Source organism: Stegostoma tigrinum, chromosome 31 (assembly GCF_030684315.1).
Source record: "Stegostoma tigrinum isolate sSteTig4 chromosome 31, sSteTig4.hap1, whole genome shotgun sequence".
Lineage (NCBI taxonomy): Eukaryota > Metazoa > Chordata > Chondrichthyes > Orectolobiformes > Stegostomatidae > Stegostoma > Stegostoma tigrinum.
This window is the reverse complement of record NC_081384.1, coordinates 6,935,028-6,953,685: the sequence shown is the minus strand read 5'-3', so window position 1 is coordinate 6,953,685 and position 18,658 is coordinate 6,935,028. Positions and strand designations below refer to the sequence as shown.

General features: G+C 45.5%; 1 protein-coding gene across 4 annotated transcripts in view; it reads right to left on the bottom strand.

The window, feature by feature from the left end:
* The window catches only part of LOC125466291 (protein AF-10-like), a 177,229-nt gene that overhangs the window by 53,346 nt on the left and 105,225 nt on the right, over positions 1-18,658 (bottom strand). For all 4 annotated transcript variants that reach the window (XM_048560605.2, XM_059638736.1, XM_059638737.1 and 1 more), the window contains one exon: positions 14,537-15,091. In XM_048560605.2, coding sequence (XP_048416562.1) covers positions 14,537-15,091 — 555 coding nt within the window. The remainder of the gene's footprint in view (positions 1-14,536; positions 15,092-18,658) is intronic.

The following is an 18,658-nucleotide window of genomic DNA, read 5'->3' as shown; positions in this document are numbered from 1 at the left end:
GAAGAAGAAGAGATGAAGGCAAGAAAGAAGAACAGAATAAAAGGAAAGAAGAACAAGCAAACATTGACTGACTGTTTGGGGCCTACTAATTAGTCACAGTTGAGCTGTACTTTGTGATAGACTGCCCTATAATTTAAAGACAAACATGGGGCTGGTTTGTGCCATGGTGCTGTGCCAAGTAAGATCAGGATTCAGACTTAACAAATCAGTTTACTGTGAATACTCCAGCAGAGATTTCAGGGGTGAACCTTGGTTGCATTCGAAACACAAGTCCTACGTTTGAAAGGAATGTGATAAAGACTGTGCAAATATGTTTAATTCAGAACTTCACAATCTAGCACAGAAACTTACTTTGCTGCTGAAAGAAATGACTGATTGAGACCTTGTTTTGCTCTGTGTGTCAGGACTGTAAACAACTAAACTGTGTCTTTTTATGAATGACAGCTTCTGTCAATTTGAATTCATTAGACATTTTCCAAACGTGCAAATGAAGCAGGCAAGGGCTTTAAATGTTGTATTCACAGGAATAAAAGAGATCAATTAACCCCCCAACATTTCCCACCTCCCACCTGCCTCACAGTAGCACAGTTTTATGTCACACAATTTTTTATTCAGCTTTAATTGTAAGAATACTAAACTGCAATCTATAAAGTAACAGGTACCATGGAACACATTCACTTTCTCCATTCTTCCCACATTTACTGAGACATACTTACTAATGGTAACATAAATAAACATAAGTCGGTCATTAATAAATCTAGCAAAGAATTTTGGAGAAGTTTCTTTAGTTCAAAGAGTAGTTGAAATATTGAATAAAAGCAAAATCCTGCAGAAACTCAGCAGGTCTGTCATCTGTTGACAGATACAGTTGACATTTCAAGTCCAATACCACTCCTCCTTGGAACCAGAACTGGCTCAGAACCAAAGTGCCATTATGGACTCATCAACTCAAAACATTAACTCTGTTCCTCTGTACACAGATGTCATCAGATCTGCTGTATCTCTCCGGCACTTTGTTTCGATTTCAGATTTCCAGCATCCACAGTTTTTTGCTTTACATGACCATAGAGAATAGGATCAGAAGTAGGCCATTCAGCCCTTTAAGACTGCCCTGCCACTCAACAGGATCATGGCTGATCAAATATTTCTTACATTCAGTTTCTTGCCCTTTCCGTAACCCTGATACCCTGACTGATCAAGAATCCCTCAGCCTTACATTTACATAAGGGCTCTGGCCCACAACTGTTAAGGAACCTATTCTTTTAACCACTTCATAGAATCCTTACAGTGTTGAGGCAGGCCATTTGGCCCATCGAGTTCACACCTCCCTTCCAAACAGATACCACTACACACAGTAGAAAATGAAAGAAAGACTTGCATTTATACTGCAATTTTTTCAACCATAAGACTTCCAAAACACTCGGCAGTCAACGAACTGCTGCTGAAGTATAATCACTGTTGTAGGGCAGGAAAGGGCAGCCAAATTGTGCACAGAAAACTCCCTCAAACAGCAACGGGAGAATGATCAGCTCATCTGTTTTTGAGATGGTGTTTGCAGGTAAATACTGCCAGGACACTGAGCATAACCCAACTGCTCTTCTTCAAAATAAGACCATCAGAGATTGCAAAGTCCACCCTAGAGGGCAGATAGAGCCACCATTTAAAATCTCATTGAAAGCATGCCACTTCTGACAACACACCGCTCTCTTTACATCGTGGCAGAGAATTGGACTTGATTTTTGTACTTCAGTTCTGAGGCGGGGCTTGAACAACAAAAAATCCAGAGGAAAAAAAACTGGCCCTAATGACATCAGATTAGAGCAGGAAGGTAGAATTTGGTTCATTTGGGGGTGTAAATGATACCTTTTAAATTGTTCCATTTGTGTCCTTTGCTGAGATAGATTAATAGGAAGAATACAGAAACAGAAACGGGTCATGACGTCCTTACAGCCAGCTCTTGTATCCATTTAGCTCGTTGCTCCTCTCTGTTATCTTTAATCCCTTTACCTGTATTGTGTCCATAAGCCTCAATACCCTCGCTTAATCAGAACATATTCATCTTAGTTTTCAACTTTTCACAGGGAGACCAGTCTCTTTTTCTGTCCAACATCACTCTATGATTTAAAGATTTGATGACCTAGGCTAACATTTGGCTTGGGCGGGGGGAGGGGGGAGTGGATTTCTGCGGATGGAGAGTTCCAGGTATGCGCCAATCTTGGTGTGAGACAAGGAGTGCTTCCTGATGTTGACCCTGACAGCCATAGCTTTAACTTCAAGGTTAAGCCTCTTTGTTCAGGTCTTCCCCCATCGGAGGAAATAGCTTCTCTCTATCCGCCCTATCATCCTCTTTAATCATCTCCAACTCATTTCCAGTTCATCTGGTGCAGCTTATTTCAGAACCCCCACCCCCAACGTCTGTCAGTCAATAGGAAGACGGTCACACTGCCCCCAAGAAATACCGTGGGCCCACTCAACCTGAACCTCCTGTGGCAGGTGCAAACTCCGCACAGTCAAAGTACATCAAAGATTTGCACAGATGGGAGCTTTAGCTAACCATCTGTGGGAGGAACAAAGACCTGAAACAGCACACCTATCCTAAAGGATCAGGATTAGACAGAAGAAAATAAAAAAACAACCTGGCCTCTTTTCTGCCTCATTCAGCCAGACTCAAGTACTGGAAAACTCATGTGTAAATATGAAATACAGAACAGAAACAGTCTGGAAATTTTCACACTCGTTCCTAATTATCATCATCCCAAAGACTGGCTAACATCTTCACCTACCCATTGCCCTAACTCTCCTCAGGCTCTACCTCACTGACCTCTTTAAATACAGCGCTTAAAGATGTTGTGGAAAGATCGCTGAAAGTTACAACAGGAGAATTTGGATTCCTTCAGCATAAATCACAAAGCTAAAATCCAAGATTAGCAGGTGACAGGGAAGGCAAAGACACTTGATCAGGTTGCACCGGCTGGTCTTACATCATGTCAAGTTTAAAAGTTTACAGATAATAAAGTTGCCACAGTCATAAAGGACTGCTCTCTCAGCTTTAACTGGAGGGTCACCATGCCTCAGGTCAGGGCATAGAGTCCTTCGTAGTAAGCTCAGCCAGTGTGGGAATTGAATCCAGGCTGAAAAGCCAACTGACTTATCGGACTCCCTTAAGGATAACATAATTGAGTTGTTTAACATGATTAAAGTTGTCTATGGAGGTGAATAACTTCCTCAAATGGTGGGAGTCCTGAACAAGGAGGAAGAACCTTTGAGCTGGGTTACTCAGGGCTGATGTCAGGAAGCACATCTTCAAACACCAACCAGGTGGAGGGAATCTGAAACTCTCTCCGTTCCAAAACAACTTCTGAGTCCAGGGGTCAATTCAGAACTCTAAAACTGAGGCGGATCCAAGTTTTATAAAGTAAGGACATTACAGGATATTGAAGCAAGTTGGATAAAACAGAATTAAGGCACACGTTAGCTATGATTCAACTAAATGAAGACCGAATGGCCTTTTCCTGTCTCTACGTTTCAAATTAAACAGAAATAAGTTAAACACTGTCCTGATGATGTTAAGCTTCGGCAACTTTTGTCTCTCTTAGCTGTAACATTCAGGTTTTGGATAACGGAGAGACCGTTTTACTTTAAGACCGACCTTTCAGTTTATCATTGTTAAAACTGCACAGGTCTTCCATTGGATTGACTTGTTGCTATGGTAACAGGGAAGGCCATTTTAAGCCCTCTCTGTAGGTGTAGATTCTTCCCCAGCTCCCTCTGGGATGACACAGGGTCTTTTTACTCAGCGGGGGAGGGGGTTGGGGTTGGAAGTGAGATTGGAGGTTGGGGTGGGGGGGGGGGGGGGGTGCCAGATTTGCAGAATAAGCTTCTTAAACAGCACACACCATCGCTATTAAAGGTCAAGTTACAAAAGAGGCTTCCTTCTCCTCTTGATCAAACTGTGTTCAATGGATCTCCCCCTCATGTCTGCCAGAAATACAAAGCAATCAATCGTCACTTATACAGCCTTGAAACTCAGTCATCATACTAGTCAGTAAGGGGGGGAAAAAAAAGAGCACTCTCATTTCTTTCTGTCACTAAGTGCTGATCAAACAATGAGTGAAATGAAAAGTAACTGAAGAAAGGTCCACGGTGCCCAAGCACTAAGGTTGGAACGGGAAAGAGAGAAGATACATCAAAAGATAGACAAGGTGATGCGCAAGTCGGATTTTGAGATGGAGTACACGGTGGCACCGTGGTTCGCACTGCTGCCTCACAGCACCAGGGACCAGGGTTTGACTCCACCCTCGGGTGGCTGTCTGTGTGGAGTTTGCACACTCTGCCCACATCTGTGTGGGTTTCCTCCAGGCTGTCCGGTTTCCTCCCACAGTCCAAAGATGTGCAGGCCAGCTGGACTGGACACGCTAAATTGCCCGTAGTGTTCAGGGGTGTGTGTAGAGTGGGTCGGCTGTGTGGGGATGGGACTGGGTGGGATGCTCTGAGCGTCGGTGTGGACTTGTTGGGCCAAAGGGCCTGTTTCCACACTGCGGGGATTCTGTGAAGTGACTAGGCCCAAATTCCAGGTATTCCTCCCTGAACCCTTCTAGCTCTGTGCATTTTAAAAGCACCTACTTGACCAAACACTTGGTCTGTTGGTATATTTTTCACCCCAGGTGTCCTTCTTAGACAGTATTTGCTGGAATTTAGAAGAATGAGGGTGAGGGTGGTGGCTGTCATAGAAGCTTATGAAACTCTTGCAGGACGAGATGGGGTTAACACAGGAAGGATGTTCAAATGACAGGGGAATCTAGAATCAGGGGTCACAGTCCAAGGATACAGGGTCAGCTGTTTAAGATAACAAAAATTTTATTCACTTCGAGTGGTGAGCCTGCAGAATTCTCTGCCGCAGGAAGCAGCTGAGGCCAAAACTATGAATGTTTGCAAGAAACGGTTAGATATAGTTCTTTAGGGCCAAAGGGTTTGAAGGGTAAGGGAAGAATGCAGGAACAGAGGATTGAATGATTGGCAGAGTAGGCTCGCAGGGCTGAATGGCCGCCCCCTGCTTTTTTTCCCCCCCATGTTCCAATATGTCTCAGTGATGTTTTTCTAGGTTCAAGGTGTTACATGCATTGTCAGTGACAGCTCAGCTGGAAGTCATCATTTCTAACCTGGGATGACATGGGTTCAAGTCTTACTCCAGAAGTTAAACTCTGTCACAATGCTGAGAGGTTATGTTGGACATGATGTTAAATCAAAGCCTCAGCTACCTTGTCCCAGGATGTACAAGATATCTTGGCCCTATTTTCACGATCAGGGAGACAGTTCATCTCAGTATCTTTCCCTCAAGCATCATCAGAAAGTCAGATCATTGGTCATTACCTTTTCCCAGTTTGTGCAGTACGGCTGTGCACAAACTGCCGGCTGTCTTTCCTAGGTTTCCATGGTGACTGCTCTTCAAACAGGCCTTCATTGGTTGTGCAGTGTACTGGACTGGTTCTGAAAGGCGTTGTATAATTTCAATAGGTTGTTGTTGAGAGATGCATCGATGATGGCGTAACAAAGCCTTGGGGTCAGATTTCAGATCAGAGAGAAATCCAGAAGGGTGGGTTTATTTCCAGGTCAAAGACTGATTCCCGTTTTTCCCAGGACAAAGACTAATTGCATTAGGGATGTGCCTGGCATTTGGGTTACAGATGGGAGAGACAGAAGGTACACCAGGGAAACAGGCTACATTCCAACGTGATACAGCAACTGTTACTGGGAGGCCACTGTACATGGTTTAAAGGAGGAGAGAAACTTGGCAGGAATGGAACGTGGCTAGTAAAATGTCAGTGAGCATTAGAGATTACTCATTGTGAATGGACTTTTACAAAAGCAAATGTGGAAATTTAGACAACTCATACATTCAGTCCTCTGACCACGTAACTGACAAGGTGGAGCTGATTGGCTTTACTCAACCCCCAGTTACTGGCCAAGTCAATGAAAACCTTGACACATTAGAAGGCAAACTCCTTCATTACATGCCTGCACCCAATTAATACCGTGGGGCAACTTTATCTGGTCAGGAACCAACACGAAACAGGGCAGGGTGCAGTTTTGATCAGCTGTCTCTGTGCCACCCTGTTCCAAAACCTGGTCCTCTATTTCAAATCTGCAGCACAAAAGCTGGTATCGTAGGTTAGGGGCAATGATTTTGAGGAAGCCACGACCATAGCAGTCTTGAGAGCAGCAAGATGGATTTTGATAATAAAGAGCAGCAGAAGGACCAATGGACAAAGCGGTTTTAAGCAAGGAACAGGAAGGGCATGCTGGGAAAAATATTTTATAAGGGAGCAGTAACGACCTGGAACTTCCTGCCCATAGGGATGGTGGAAGTAGAGACGAGCAATGATTTCAAAATGAAATTGTTTGGATGCTTGAAAGAAATAAGCTTTTGAGATTTAAAAATGACGTAAGTGGCATTTTTTTTACATCGAGGGTGGTTTGCTCGTGGAATGAACTTTCTGAGCAAGTGGTGGATGCGGGCACAATTACAACGTTTGAAAGACTTTTGGATACATGAACAGGAAAGGTTTGGAAAATATGCACCTGGAGCAGGTAGATGGGGCTAGTTTAGTTCGGGATATAGTCAGTATGGACTGGTTGGACCGAAGGGTATGTTTTCATGCTGTATGACTATATAAAACAGCAGGAGAATTGAGACCAACTGGATTGCTGCACATGAGGCTAACACAAGAGTGACAGGCTGAATGGCCTGCTGCTGAGCTGAAATGACAGAGCATGGAGGATCCATTTTCAAACTAAACTGAAAAATCAAAAGATCAACACTTGTATTGTCTTTCACAACACCATGAGCTTTCAAATGTTTTACTGCCAACAAAGCAATTTTGAAACGTCGTCACTGTCGTAATGGAGAAATGTGCTAGCCAATTATGCACACACTAAGTAATATAGTCAGTATCATACAGAGTAGAAACAGGCCCTTCGGCTCACCATGCCTACACATCTGTTCTGGGGGAATTTGAACCCATATCCCCAATATGTGGGTCTGGATTACCCAGGAGGGTTAATGCTTCTCCCATTCACCGAAATAGCATTGAGAATGGTAAGATAAGCTGGGTGGTTCAGTGGCTCGGTGGCTAGCACCGCTGCCTCACAGTGCCAGGAATCTGGGTTCAACTCCAGCCTCGGATGACTGTCTGTGTGGGGCCTCCAGATGCTCCTGTTTCCTTCCACGGTCCAACGATGTGCAGGTTAGCTGGATTGGCTGTGGTGGTAAAACCTCATGTGGGCTATGATGCTCTTTGGAGGGTGGGTGTAGACTCAATGGGTCAAACAGCTTGTTTTGGTGCTAAGTGATGGCAAAACGGCAGCAAGGTGCAAAGTGTTCAGCTTCTGTGCTCCCACTCACCTGGCTGGCTGCATTTTTCTTTTTGTTTTGTTTCTTCATTTCTCTTTTGTGTCAAAGTTCCCCTTCTCTGTGAACACACTGGAGGAAGGCAGTTGTAAGGCCCCTGGGGTGGCAGTGGCAGGGAGGTGGTGGATCTATATGTGTGTTCCTCAGGCCAGACTGGTCATGACCTTATCAAAGGCCTCATCATTGACCAGTCTGGCCCTTTCCTCCCGGGAGCGATACGCTGGTGGCACGGTGGTTCTGCTTTTGGTTCTCGTGGCTATGGCAGCAGTGTGGTAGCTTCAGTGTTGATGACTTGGTGGATCAGGTCTGTTGCTCCTTGCTATGGCGGCTATAGAGTATTGGTTTTGGCAGTGGCAGTGCGGTGGATCCAGACGGGAAATCCTTGCTTCGCCAGCCTCAGGGACAGCTTTGGCAGCAGTGTCCCGAAGCCATTCCATAAACTCAGGAATCGTGGAGGGAACAAAAGATGAACTTTGTCCTAACTTTATCTCAATTATTTCTTTTTATGATTTCTGTGATTAAAATGGCACCAAATTGTGGCAACTTATATACATCGCACTGCATTTTCATAAATACAAGTGACAATAAATGTTTATTTTATTCTAAAGGGATTCTATGATAATCTGTTTTGATGACATTGTCCTGTCTAATATTTATCCCTTAGCCAATGGATAAATCCTCTGATCTGCTTCAAAATAACTCTAGGAGCTGACCTGAAAGGAGGTGGGACCTTTGTGTGACATTTTACTGGAAAGATGGCAGCTCCAATTTTGGAGCATGACCTCAGTTTGGTGCTCGTTTGCCTTGCCTTAACTGTCCTAACTTCTGTGCTCAGGTTCTGAAATCACAACTTTTTGTTTCATAGGGAAAGACTGCTTCCCGTTACAGCACAAATGACACAATCTATTTCAACAGATTTTTGAAAACACAGGCTATTAGCTTACTGCTATCAGCTAACAGCTATCATTTGCTTCTGGGATTTTCCACTCTAACAAATTATAATCTTTGCCCTCCTTGAGCTGCCCAAGCCCCAGGCTCTGGGATTCTGTAAACTTTTCCGCTTCTTTCACCTTCAAAATGCTCATCTCTTCATCGTGCTTCTGATCACATTGCCTAATAAGGCTTGGTGGCAAACTTGATTTGGCAACACTCCCAAGAAGTTCCTTCAGACATTTTATCATGTTAAAACACATGATATAAATGCACACTCTAGTTACATCTATCTGAACAATGTCATGGCACGTTATTACGTTAAGAGTACTCTGTAGTGTCAATGCACAATGTATTTATCCCCAAAGCCTGCGCCATGCTATGCTCATTTTCCAACGCTGTGCATTCCTTGATATATTATCTTTCTACCATCATGTTCTGCCCATCTAATGAAATAAGAAGCTACAGATTTACTTGCCTGTAACTCAGCTGGTCAGCTGAATGAATTAACACAACACTGTTCTTAGAAGTTAACACCCAGGGCCTAACTCGCTGTATATACTGAAACAACACTGCAGCTGCTTGAGTGATCGGAATGTAACCCCTTGTTGACTGGATTGCATTTTGCTACAACATCCATGGATTACAATGGAGGGGGGGGGCAGGGCAGGGAGGCATTGATAGTGCTGGCATTTGGGCTCAATATCAGAGTCTCAGGTTTCATTAGTTTACGTAGAACAGCAAATTAGAGCACAAGCTGAGGAAGCATCGATCATAATTTTTCAGTATCCCTTAGGCTCCAGAGTGCTGTCAGAGGATTGGAGAGTTGCAAACATTACCTCCTTGTTCATGGAAGAGGCCAATTGCAGATCAGTCAGTTTAACTTTGATAATGGCAAAACTTCGCGAAACAATAATTTAGGATGGAATTAATAACCACATGGACACTTGTGGGATAATTGGAGAGAGCTAGTGTGGCACTCAATGGAAAAATCACATTTAACCAACATGTTGGAGTTTACTGAAGAGTGAACAGTTGGGGTTGAGGAGGGCAATTCTGTTGATGAGTTGTACATGCATTTCCAAAAGGTGTTTGATACAGTGCCACAGAATAGACTGGAAAAAGGTTACAGTACATAGATTAAAAGAGACATGGCATGTGTATACATAATTCGCTGAACAATAGGAAATACAGAACTCCTAATAGACAATATTTGAGGTAGGTTTGTGGTGGAGTTTCCCTGGAGAGCAGTATTGAAACCATTGTTTCTCCTGATATGTATTAATGACAGAATCACAAAGTCATACAGCAATGAAATAGACCCTTTGGTTCAACACATCCACGCAGACCAAGTTTCCCAAACAAACCAGTCCCACTTGTCTGCGTTTGGCCCAGAGCCCTCTAAGTCTTTCCTATTCATGTAGAGTCCAAATGCCTTTTATACGTTGTAACTCTACCTACATCTACCACTTCCTCTGGTAGTTCATTCCACACGAGACACACCCTGTGAGAAAAAGTTGCCCTCAGGTCCTTTTTAAATCCTTCTCCTCTCACCTTAAAAAAAAAATGCCCCCTAGTTTTGGACTTTCCCCATCTTAGCGAGCAAACCTTTGCTATTCACCTAATCTATGCCTCATGATTGTATAAACCTCCATAAGGTCACCCCTCAGCCTTCTACGCTCCCGTGAAAAAAGTCTCAGCCTTTCCAGCCGCACCTTACATCCTAGAGGCTGGTGTACAGGGGACAATTTCAAAGGTTACAGATGATATAAAACTTGGAAACATTGTAAACTGTGAGGATGATAGTGGAAATGTAAAATTCAAAAGGTCATTGACAAGTTGGTGCAAGTGGGTAAGTGGGGGTTGCAGATTATAAAGTTCAATGCGGAGAAATGAAAGGTGATATATTTTGGTAGAAAGAACCTGCATTAATATAAAGGTTCCTACTCTTAAAAGGTGTGCAGGAGCAGAGAGATCTGGGTGCATATGTACACAAGGCATTAAAAGGTGGGTCAGGGTTAGAACAAGTTGATAGAGCAGTTAATAAAGCCATGAGTATCCTGGGCTTTATTAATAGGGGTAAAGGAGCAAGTAGTTTATGCTGAGCTTGTAAAAGAAACTAGTTAGACCCCAGGTAGAAGTGATAATGGGAACTGCAGATGCTGGAGAATCCAAGATAATAAAATGTGAGGCTGGATGAACACAGCAGGCCCAGCAGCATCTCAGGAGCACAAAAGCTGACGTTTCGGGCCTAGACCCTTCAGCAGAGAGGGGGATGGCGTGAGGGTTCTGGAATAAATAGGGAGAGAGGGGGAGGCAGACCGAAGATGGAGAGAAGAAGATAGGTGGAGAGGAGAGTATAGGTGGGGAGATAGGGAGGGGATAGGTCAGTCCGGGGAAGACAGACAGGTCAAGGAGGTGGGATGAGGTTAGTAGGTAGGAAATGGAGGTGCGGCTTGAGGTGGGAGGAAGGGATGGGTGAGAGGAAGAACAGGTTAGGGAGGCAGAGACAGGTTGGACTGGTTTTGGGATGCAGTGGGTGGAGGGGAAGAGCTGGGCTGGTTGTGTGGTGCAGTGGGGGGAGGGGACGAACTGGGCTGGTTTTGGGATGCGGTGGGGGAAGGGAAGATTTTGAAGCTGGTGAAGTCCACATTGATGCCATTGGGCTGCAGGGTTCCCAAGCAGAATATGAGTTGCTGTTCCTGCAACCTTCGGGTGGCATCACTGTGGCACTGCAGGAGGCCCATGATGGACATGTCGTCTAAAGAATGGGAGGGGGAGTGGAAATGGTTTGCGACTGGGAGGTGCAGTTGGTTGTTGCGAACCGAGCAGAGGTGTTCTGCAAAGCGGTCCCCAAGCCTCCGCTTGGGTTCCCCAATGTAGAGGAAGCCGCACCGGGTACAATGGATGCAGTATACCACATTGGCAGATGTGCAGGTGAACCTCTGCTTAATATGGAAAGTCATCTTGGGGCCTGGGACGGGGGTGAAGGAGGAGGTGTGGGGGCAAGTGTAGCATTTCCTGCGGTTGCAGGGAAAGGCGCCGGGTGTGGTGGGGTCGGAGGGCAGTGTGGAGCGAACAAGGGAGTCACGAAGAGAGTGGTCTCTCCGGAAAGCAGACAAGGATGGGGATGGAAAAATGTCTTGGGTGGTGGGGTCGGATTGCAGATGGCGGAAGTGTCGGAGGATGATGCGTTGTATCTGGAGGTTGGTGGGGTGGTGTGTGAGAACAAGGAGGATCCTCTTGGGCCGGTTGTGGCGGGGGCAGGGTGTGAGGGATGTGTTGCGGGAAATGCAGGAGACGCGGTCAAGGGCGTTCTTGACCACTGTGGGGGGAAGTTGCGGTCCTTGAAGAACTTGGACATCTGGGATGTGCGGGAGTGGAATGCCTCATCGTGGGAGCAGATGCGGCGGAGGCGGAGGAATTGGGAATAGGGGATGGAAATTTTGCAGGAGGCTGGGTGGAAGGAGGTGTATTCTAGGTAGCTGTGGAAGTCGGTGGGCTTGAAATGGACATCAGTTACAAGCTGGTTGCCTGAGATGGAGACTGAGAGGTCCAGGAAGGTGAGGGATGTGCTGGAGATGGCCCAGGTAAACCGAAGGTTGGGGTGGAAGGTGTTGGTGAAGTGGATGAACTGGTCGAGTTCCTCTGGGGAGCAAGAGGCAGCGCCGATACAGTCAATGTAACGGACGAAGAGGTGGGGTTTGGGGCCTGTGTAGGTGCGGAAGAGGGACTGTTCCACGTAACCTACAAAGAGGCAGGCATAGCTGGGGCCCATGCGGGTAACCATGGCCACCCCCTTTTGTCTGTAGGAAGTGGGAGGAATCGAAAGAGAAGTTGTTGAGGGTGAGGACGAGTTTGGCTAGGCGGATGAGGGTGTCGGTGGAGGGGGTCTGGTCAGGCCTGCAGGACAGGAAGAAGCAGAGGGCCTTGAGGCCATCTGCATGCGGAATACAGGTGTATAGGGACTGAACGTCCATGGTGAAAATAAGGTGTTGGGGACCAGGGAATTGGAAGTCCTGGAGGAGGTGGAGGGCGTGGGTGATGTCACGGACGTAGGTAGGGAGTTCCTGGACCAAAGGGGGGAAAATAGAGTCCAGATAGGTGGAGATGAGTTCGGTGGGGCAGGGACAGGCTGAGACAATGAGTCGACCAGGGCAGGCAGGTTTGTGGATTTTGGGAAGGAGAAAGAAACGGGCCGTGCAGGGTTTGGGAACAACGAGGTTGGAGGCTGTGGGTGGGAGGTCCCCTGAGGTGATGAGGTCATGAATGGCGTTGGAGATGATGGTTTGGTGCTCGGGTGTGGGGTCATGATCGAGGGGAGGTCGGAGGTGGTGTCGGAGAGTTGGCGTTTGGCCTCGGCGATGTAGAGGTCAGTGCGCCATACTACCACTGCGCCACCCTTGTCTGCGGGTTTGATAGTGAGGTTGGGGTTGGAGCGGAGGGAGCAGAGGGCTGCCCGTTCTGCGGGGGAGAGGTTGGAGTGGGTGAGAGGGGTGGAGAGGTTGAGGCGGTTAACGTCTCGACAGCAGTTTGAGATGAAGAGGTCGAGGGAAGGTAAGAGGCCTGGGGGTGGTGTCCATGAGGAGGACTTGTGTTGGAAGCGGGAGAAGGGGTCAGTGGAGGGAGGGTTAGGTTCCTGGTTGAAGAAGTAGGCATGGAGGCGAAGGCGGCGGAAAAACTGTTCTGTGTCCAACCGTGACTGGTATTCGTTGATGTGTGGTTGTAGGGGACCAAAGGTGAGCCCCTTGCTTAGGACTGACCGTTCGTCCTCAGTCAGACCCCAGGTAGATTTTGTGCACAGTTTCTGGCACCGCATTTTAGGAAGGATGTGAAAACACTGGAGAGATGCAGAAGAGGTTTACAGGAATGGTTCCATGGATGGGAATATTCACTCATTAGGATCATTTGGAGAAGTTGTGACGGTCTTCCTTGGAAAGGAGATGGCAAACAGGAAATCTGAACAAAATTTTCAAAACCACGAGGGTCTGGCCAGAGCAGACGAGCAGAAAGAGTTCCCACTTGTAATGGGATTGAAAATAAGAAGACACAGATTTAAAGAAAAAAGCAGAACAAGCAACAATGATGAGAGAAAGATCTGTTTCACACAGTGACAGGTTCACTAGTTTTGGTCTGGAATGCACTGTGTGGCAGTGTGATGGAGTCCAATTTAATCAAGGCTTCGTTAAGGGTACTGGATGATTATTTGAATAAAAACAACATGCAGGGTTGTGGGCAAAAAGGTGAACAACATCACTATGTCAGAAGGCTCATCTGCAGAGACAGGGCAGATACAATGGGCTGAATAGCCCGTTTCCCCACCATAGTAATTTTGTGATAGGATTATATGCCTGAATCTACTGGTTTGTAGCTGTGCTGTAAATTCTATTCAACAGCATGAAAACAGCCTCTTTGGTTTTCCCTCCTAACTCATGGCCTACATGCGTGGCTCAGTCAACATCACAAACAAAATTTATTTGATTATACTGTCTGCGTGAGCTTACTCTGTCCATGCTCACTGCCAGGTTTCCTACATTACAACATTGTAATAAATTAATTGTGTTGAAGTGTAGCCACTTTAGGACACCCTGTAGTTGTAAAAGGCACCACATAAATGCAACTACTACTTTCCGTCGTGCCTCGGAACTTCTAGCACCTAGACTGTGACCGTCCTAGCCAGTTCGTATAGAACCACTAAAATGGGAAAGACTTTCAGTTTTACTGATCTGAGCTGGACATAATTCCCAAATTGTACCACTCAGCAGTACCCTGCCTTAGCTAGCCCACTTGACCAGACATTAGCTTTTCATTATGAACTTTGAAAAATAATTCTGAAGGTACTGTTCCACAATATACGGACCACAACCATTTACTGGTAGCCTTACTCAAAAGCCCCATCAGTGAATAGGCTTTGATTCAGGGGAGCATCATCTTCCAACGTGGTCATTGTGTGGAAGTGAATCAAGGCAGTGGCAAGGGTTAGCTGATTTCTCCACTCTCTAATCCAGGGGGCTAAAAGCCCTTTTGTGATGAAACTGCCAGAGAGTGTCTCAATCTGTACAGACTGGGCAAGACTATTCCTTAATGCTTTATTCACCCATTGAACCAACTGGGGGAGCTGTAGTAACATTCATTTCAAAAGAAGAAAAAACCTGAATGGACTTTATCACAACTGTTAAAAGATTAGCGTTTTGGTACCTGAACCCAGAAGTGAAGGTTCGAGAGACAGACTCGGGATGGCTCCAGTGTAGCTTGTTGATGGTGTTAACTTTGGGAGTGCGGGGCTGGTGATGCATCCACTCAGATCAGTTGTTGATGATGTGATGAGGGACATGGGGATGGCCAAGCTTGGGCTGCTCTCGTTTTTGCTCCCTTTGGGTCTCCCCCTTCCGTGCTTGCTCTTCTTGCTAGCCTTGTGCCTCTTCTCCTTTACCGTCTCTTCCTCTTCCATCCCAGCAACCGGCTGCGGCCGCTTGTACCCAGTTCCTCCACTTGAAGGGCCACCCAACCCAGCGGAAGTCCTGAAGTCTGTGGGGGAGCTTTCGGGGGGCTTCTTTGGGGCCGGAGGGGCAGAGCTGAAGCGGATCAAAGAGTTGTAGCTCGACAGGGTCCCCTCAGCCACGTCATAAGAGGCTGGATTCTGCGAGGAGTTGTGACCCACTGAGTAGGTGTCTCCTCGCAGTTCAGGCTTGCTGAATATTCCAACTTCCTGGGAGGGCTGCAGTGAACTGCTAGAGGTGCTCAGGAGACTGCCTGTAAGGGAATCACAAACACAGGATTGTTAAGGACAGTATTTCCAGTTTTTTTTTAAAATGCTTCTTTCTCAGATTTTCCATCGTTTTGCTCTTGTACAAATTTTGTTTTAAGACTGACGCACAAGGTCAACATTCAGTAAACAACTCATAAGCTTCCTGTGATCTAATCTCAACCCTTCTCTTTCTGTATTCTATCAGCAAAAATCCATCACCTTCCATTTATAACGAGGGCCATTTTTCTTCAAAGTGTACAGTTTGTGTTTCACTCACACTGCGGTCATTAAAGCAGTTTATTAATGTCCCATTCTCACCTTAAAATACATGCTAATCTCTAACTGTTTGTCTAAGTGGATCACTTTAGCACCTCATTACTGGCAATTATCAGCACCGAGCTATTCGAAGTGTCACCTCGTGCTTTTAAGAGCTTTCAATCATTTTTAATGGAGCTATTAATGTAAATATAATTTCTCTCAATAAAACGTGTGTTAAAACCGACAGAACAGCCCATTGTATGCCTGTTACAGGCCCTTCTGATGTGTTAAAACTGTTAGAAGATGATTGACTGGAGACACTAAAATTTTTCACTCAGTTAGAGACGCGACTGTATTTTAACGCTGTCCCGGTATTATACAAGGTAAGATGTTGGAAACATTTTCTCTGAGGCAACAACAGTGTCACTGTACAAACTTGCAGTGAAATGTACAAATGTTCAAGACTACAGAATGACTTTTGCAGCAGCTTTACAGAAATGTTTACTGAAATGAAGCTACTTCTGAAAGGTAGGGACTGAGCAACAGAGTCTTCATTCTTGTAACGTGCAGTAATTTATAGTTTAAAGCATATGCAGTAATTGAAACAGACTCACTTGTGCTTGGTTTGCACTGACATTTATGGGCTATTGTAGGATAACAAATACATGGAAAGAAGTGAAGAAAAAGTTGCAATTATATAATACCATACACAGCCACCAGATCCTCAAAGTGCTTTCCTGCCAATTAAGTATCTTTGACAGGTTGCCACTTTTCCAACGTAGAAAACGTGGCAGAAAATTTCACATAGCAAGCTCCCACAAACAGTAATGTGATAAAAACTAGATATTACCTGCTTTTGTTATGTTATTTCAGGGATAATTAATGGCCAGGTCACTGCAGGTAGCACCCCTGGTCTTTCTCGTCATAGGGTTACAAGATCTTTTGTACTTGTCGATAAGATTAACATTAACGCGACTTCTCTCACTATTGATGCTGCCAGACCTCCTGAGCTTCTGCACTATTCGTTTGGGTTTTTCTTTTGTCCAGTATTCTCTATTTGTTTCTTTTACATACGTTGCTGGGTTAAATTCGTGGAACTCCCTGCCCAACAGCACTCTGGGCCTACCTACGCCACAATTCAGAAAATCACACGACATCAGGTTGTAGTCCAACAGGTTTATTTGAAATCACAGGTTTGTGGACGACAGCACTTTCGTCAACTTCATCTGATCACCAAATAAGCCTGTCGGATGAAAACCTGGTGTCATGTGACTTCTAACTTTGTCCACCCAGTCCAGCACTGGCACCTCCACATCGCAGTTCAGGAAGGCAGCTCACCATCCCCTCCTCCAGGGCAATGAGGGGTGGGCAGTAAATGCTGGAGCAGCTAACGACAGCTCGCACCCCTCTCTACATTCTATGAAAGAATAAATGAAAATCTGAGCAGGCGAGATAGGATTTCATCTGAGAGACAGCACAGCTGATAGTGCAGAACTTTCTCATAACACATCCCAGTATAAACCACGGGTTTTGCACTTACTGTCTGGGGAATTCGAACTTAGAACTTTGTGACTAAAAAGTGAACCATAGCTGACCAAACATTGGAATTTTACCCAGAAGATTGAGGGAGAGTTTAAGGATTTAAATGAGTAGATAGGGACAACCCAACACCTCTGGAATTGCAAGACAAATCCACTAGCAGTAATCTTCACACAGTCGGGAAAGGGAGATCCAATCCAGAGTTAGACACAGCTCCAGGGATTGTATCATTTGGGGAACATGCAGGCAATGTGGGAATTTGGTGGAGGGGAAGAGATGCTTTTTGTTTGCTTCCTTTTGACTCAGGATAAATTGAAGCCCAGAATCACAGACTCAACGCCAAAAGGGTGATGTCACAGGTCAACTGTAAGTTCATTGGTTTGCAATAGCTATTAATTGACCGTTATAGGTCACTTTCAGACTGAAGGTAAATAGGAGAAATATTTATAGGCTATAAACTAAAAGATCAGTACAAAATTTTTTTAAAAATCAAATTAAGAACTGTGTATGAGAAAAGAGACACTGGGCCGATGTGCTGTACCTGAACGACGTGGGGCGCTGATGGACCGCACTGTGGTTCAAAGTGACCATGTCTGCAGCACGTGTTGAGGAACTCTGACTCCGAGCTGAGAGCTGGAGCCTGAGCATTGATCACTGCGACACAGGAAGGAGGGGTAAGTGTTTCAGGAGGCGGTCACACCTCTTAGATTAATTACCTCAAATTCAGTCAGTGGTCCGGAACAGGAGAGTGTGACTACGAGCGGGAAAGGTCAAGGGCTGCAGGAGGTAGTGCTGAAGAAGCCTCCATCCTCGAGCTTGTCTAACAGGTTTGAGATGCTCGCTCCCTTGTGTGGATGAGAGTGGGGGCTGTAGGGTGGATGAACAAACTGATCTTGGTACTGTGGTGCAGAGAGCCATTCAAGACAGGATAGAAAAGAAAAATGTAGTTGTAATCAGGGATAATATAATAAGGAGTTTGGACGCCATTCTCTGTGGCCAGGATTGAGAGTCCCAAAGGCGGTGTTGCCTACCTGGTGCCTGGGCGCAGATTATCTCATCTCAGCTATTGAGGAACTTGCAGTGGGAGGGGTAAGATCCAGTTGTTGTAGTCCATGTAGGTTACAATGATACAGGTGGAAAAAAGGAAAGAGGTTCTGTTGGCAGAATACAAGCAGCTAGGGCCTAAATTAAAAGCATAACTAAAAAGTTCATGATCTATTGATTACTACTTCAGCCATTAGCTAATGGGTACAGGGTCAACAAGAATAAAGACACGAACAAAAACAGAATCTGCTGGAAAAGCTCAGCAGGCCTGGCAGCATCTGTGAAGTAAAAAAATAAATCAGAGCTAACATTTCGGGGCCGGTGACCTTTCCTCAGAACCTTTTTCTTATTTTGCACAAGAAAATGAAGATTAATGAGATAAATGTGTGTCTCAAAAATTGGCATGGGAGAAACAGGTTTGAATTCATGGAACAGCGCTATCAGTATAGGGGAAGGAGGGAGCTGTTCTGATTCAGGTTCCCTGTGAACTATGTTGGGGGCCCAGAGTCCCGCTGAATGGCGTACCTAGGACTGTTGAGAGGGGTGAGGGTGCACGCCCGAAAGGCTCAGTGCATGTGTGGATGCGAGAGAGAGGTGTGTGTGAGAGAACCCCATTCGTCAACAGTGGTTAAAATTTCCAGAACCAGTAATCAGACAGAGAATGGAGAAGGTCAGGAACCTAACCTTCAGGCAATGCAGGTAAAGGGATAACTATGACAAGAGGGCTAGTC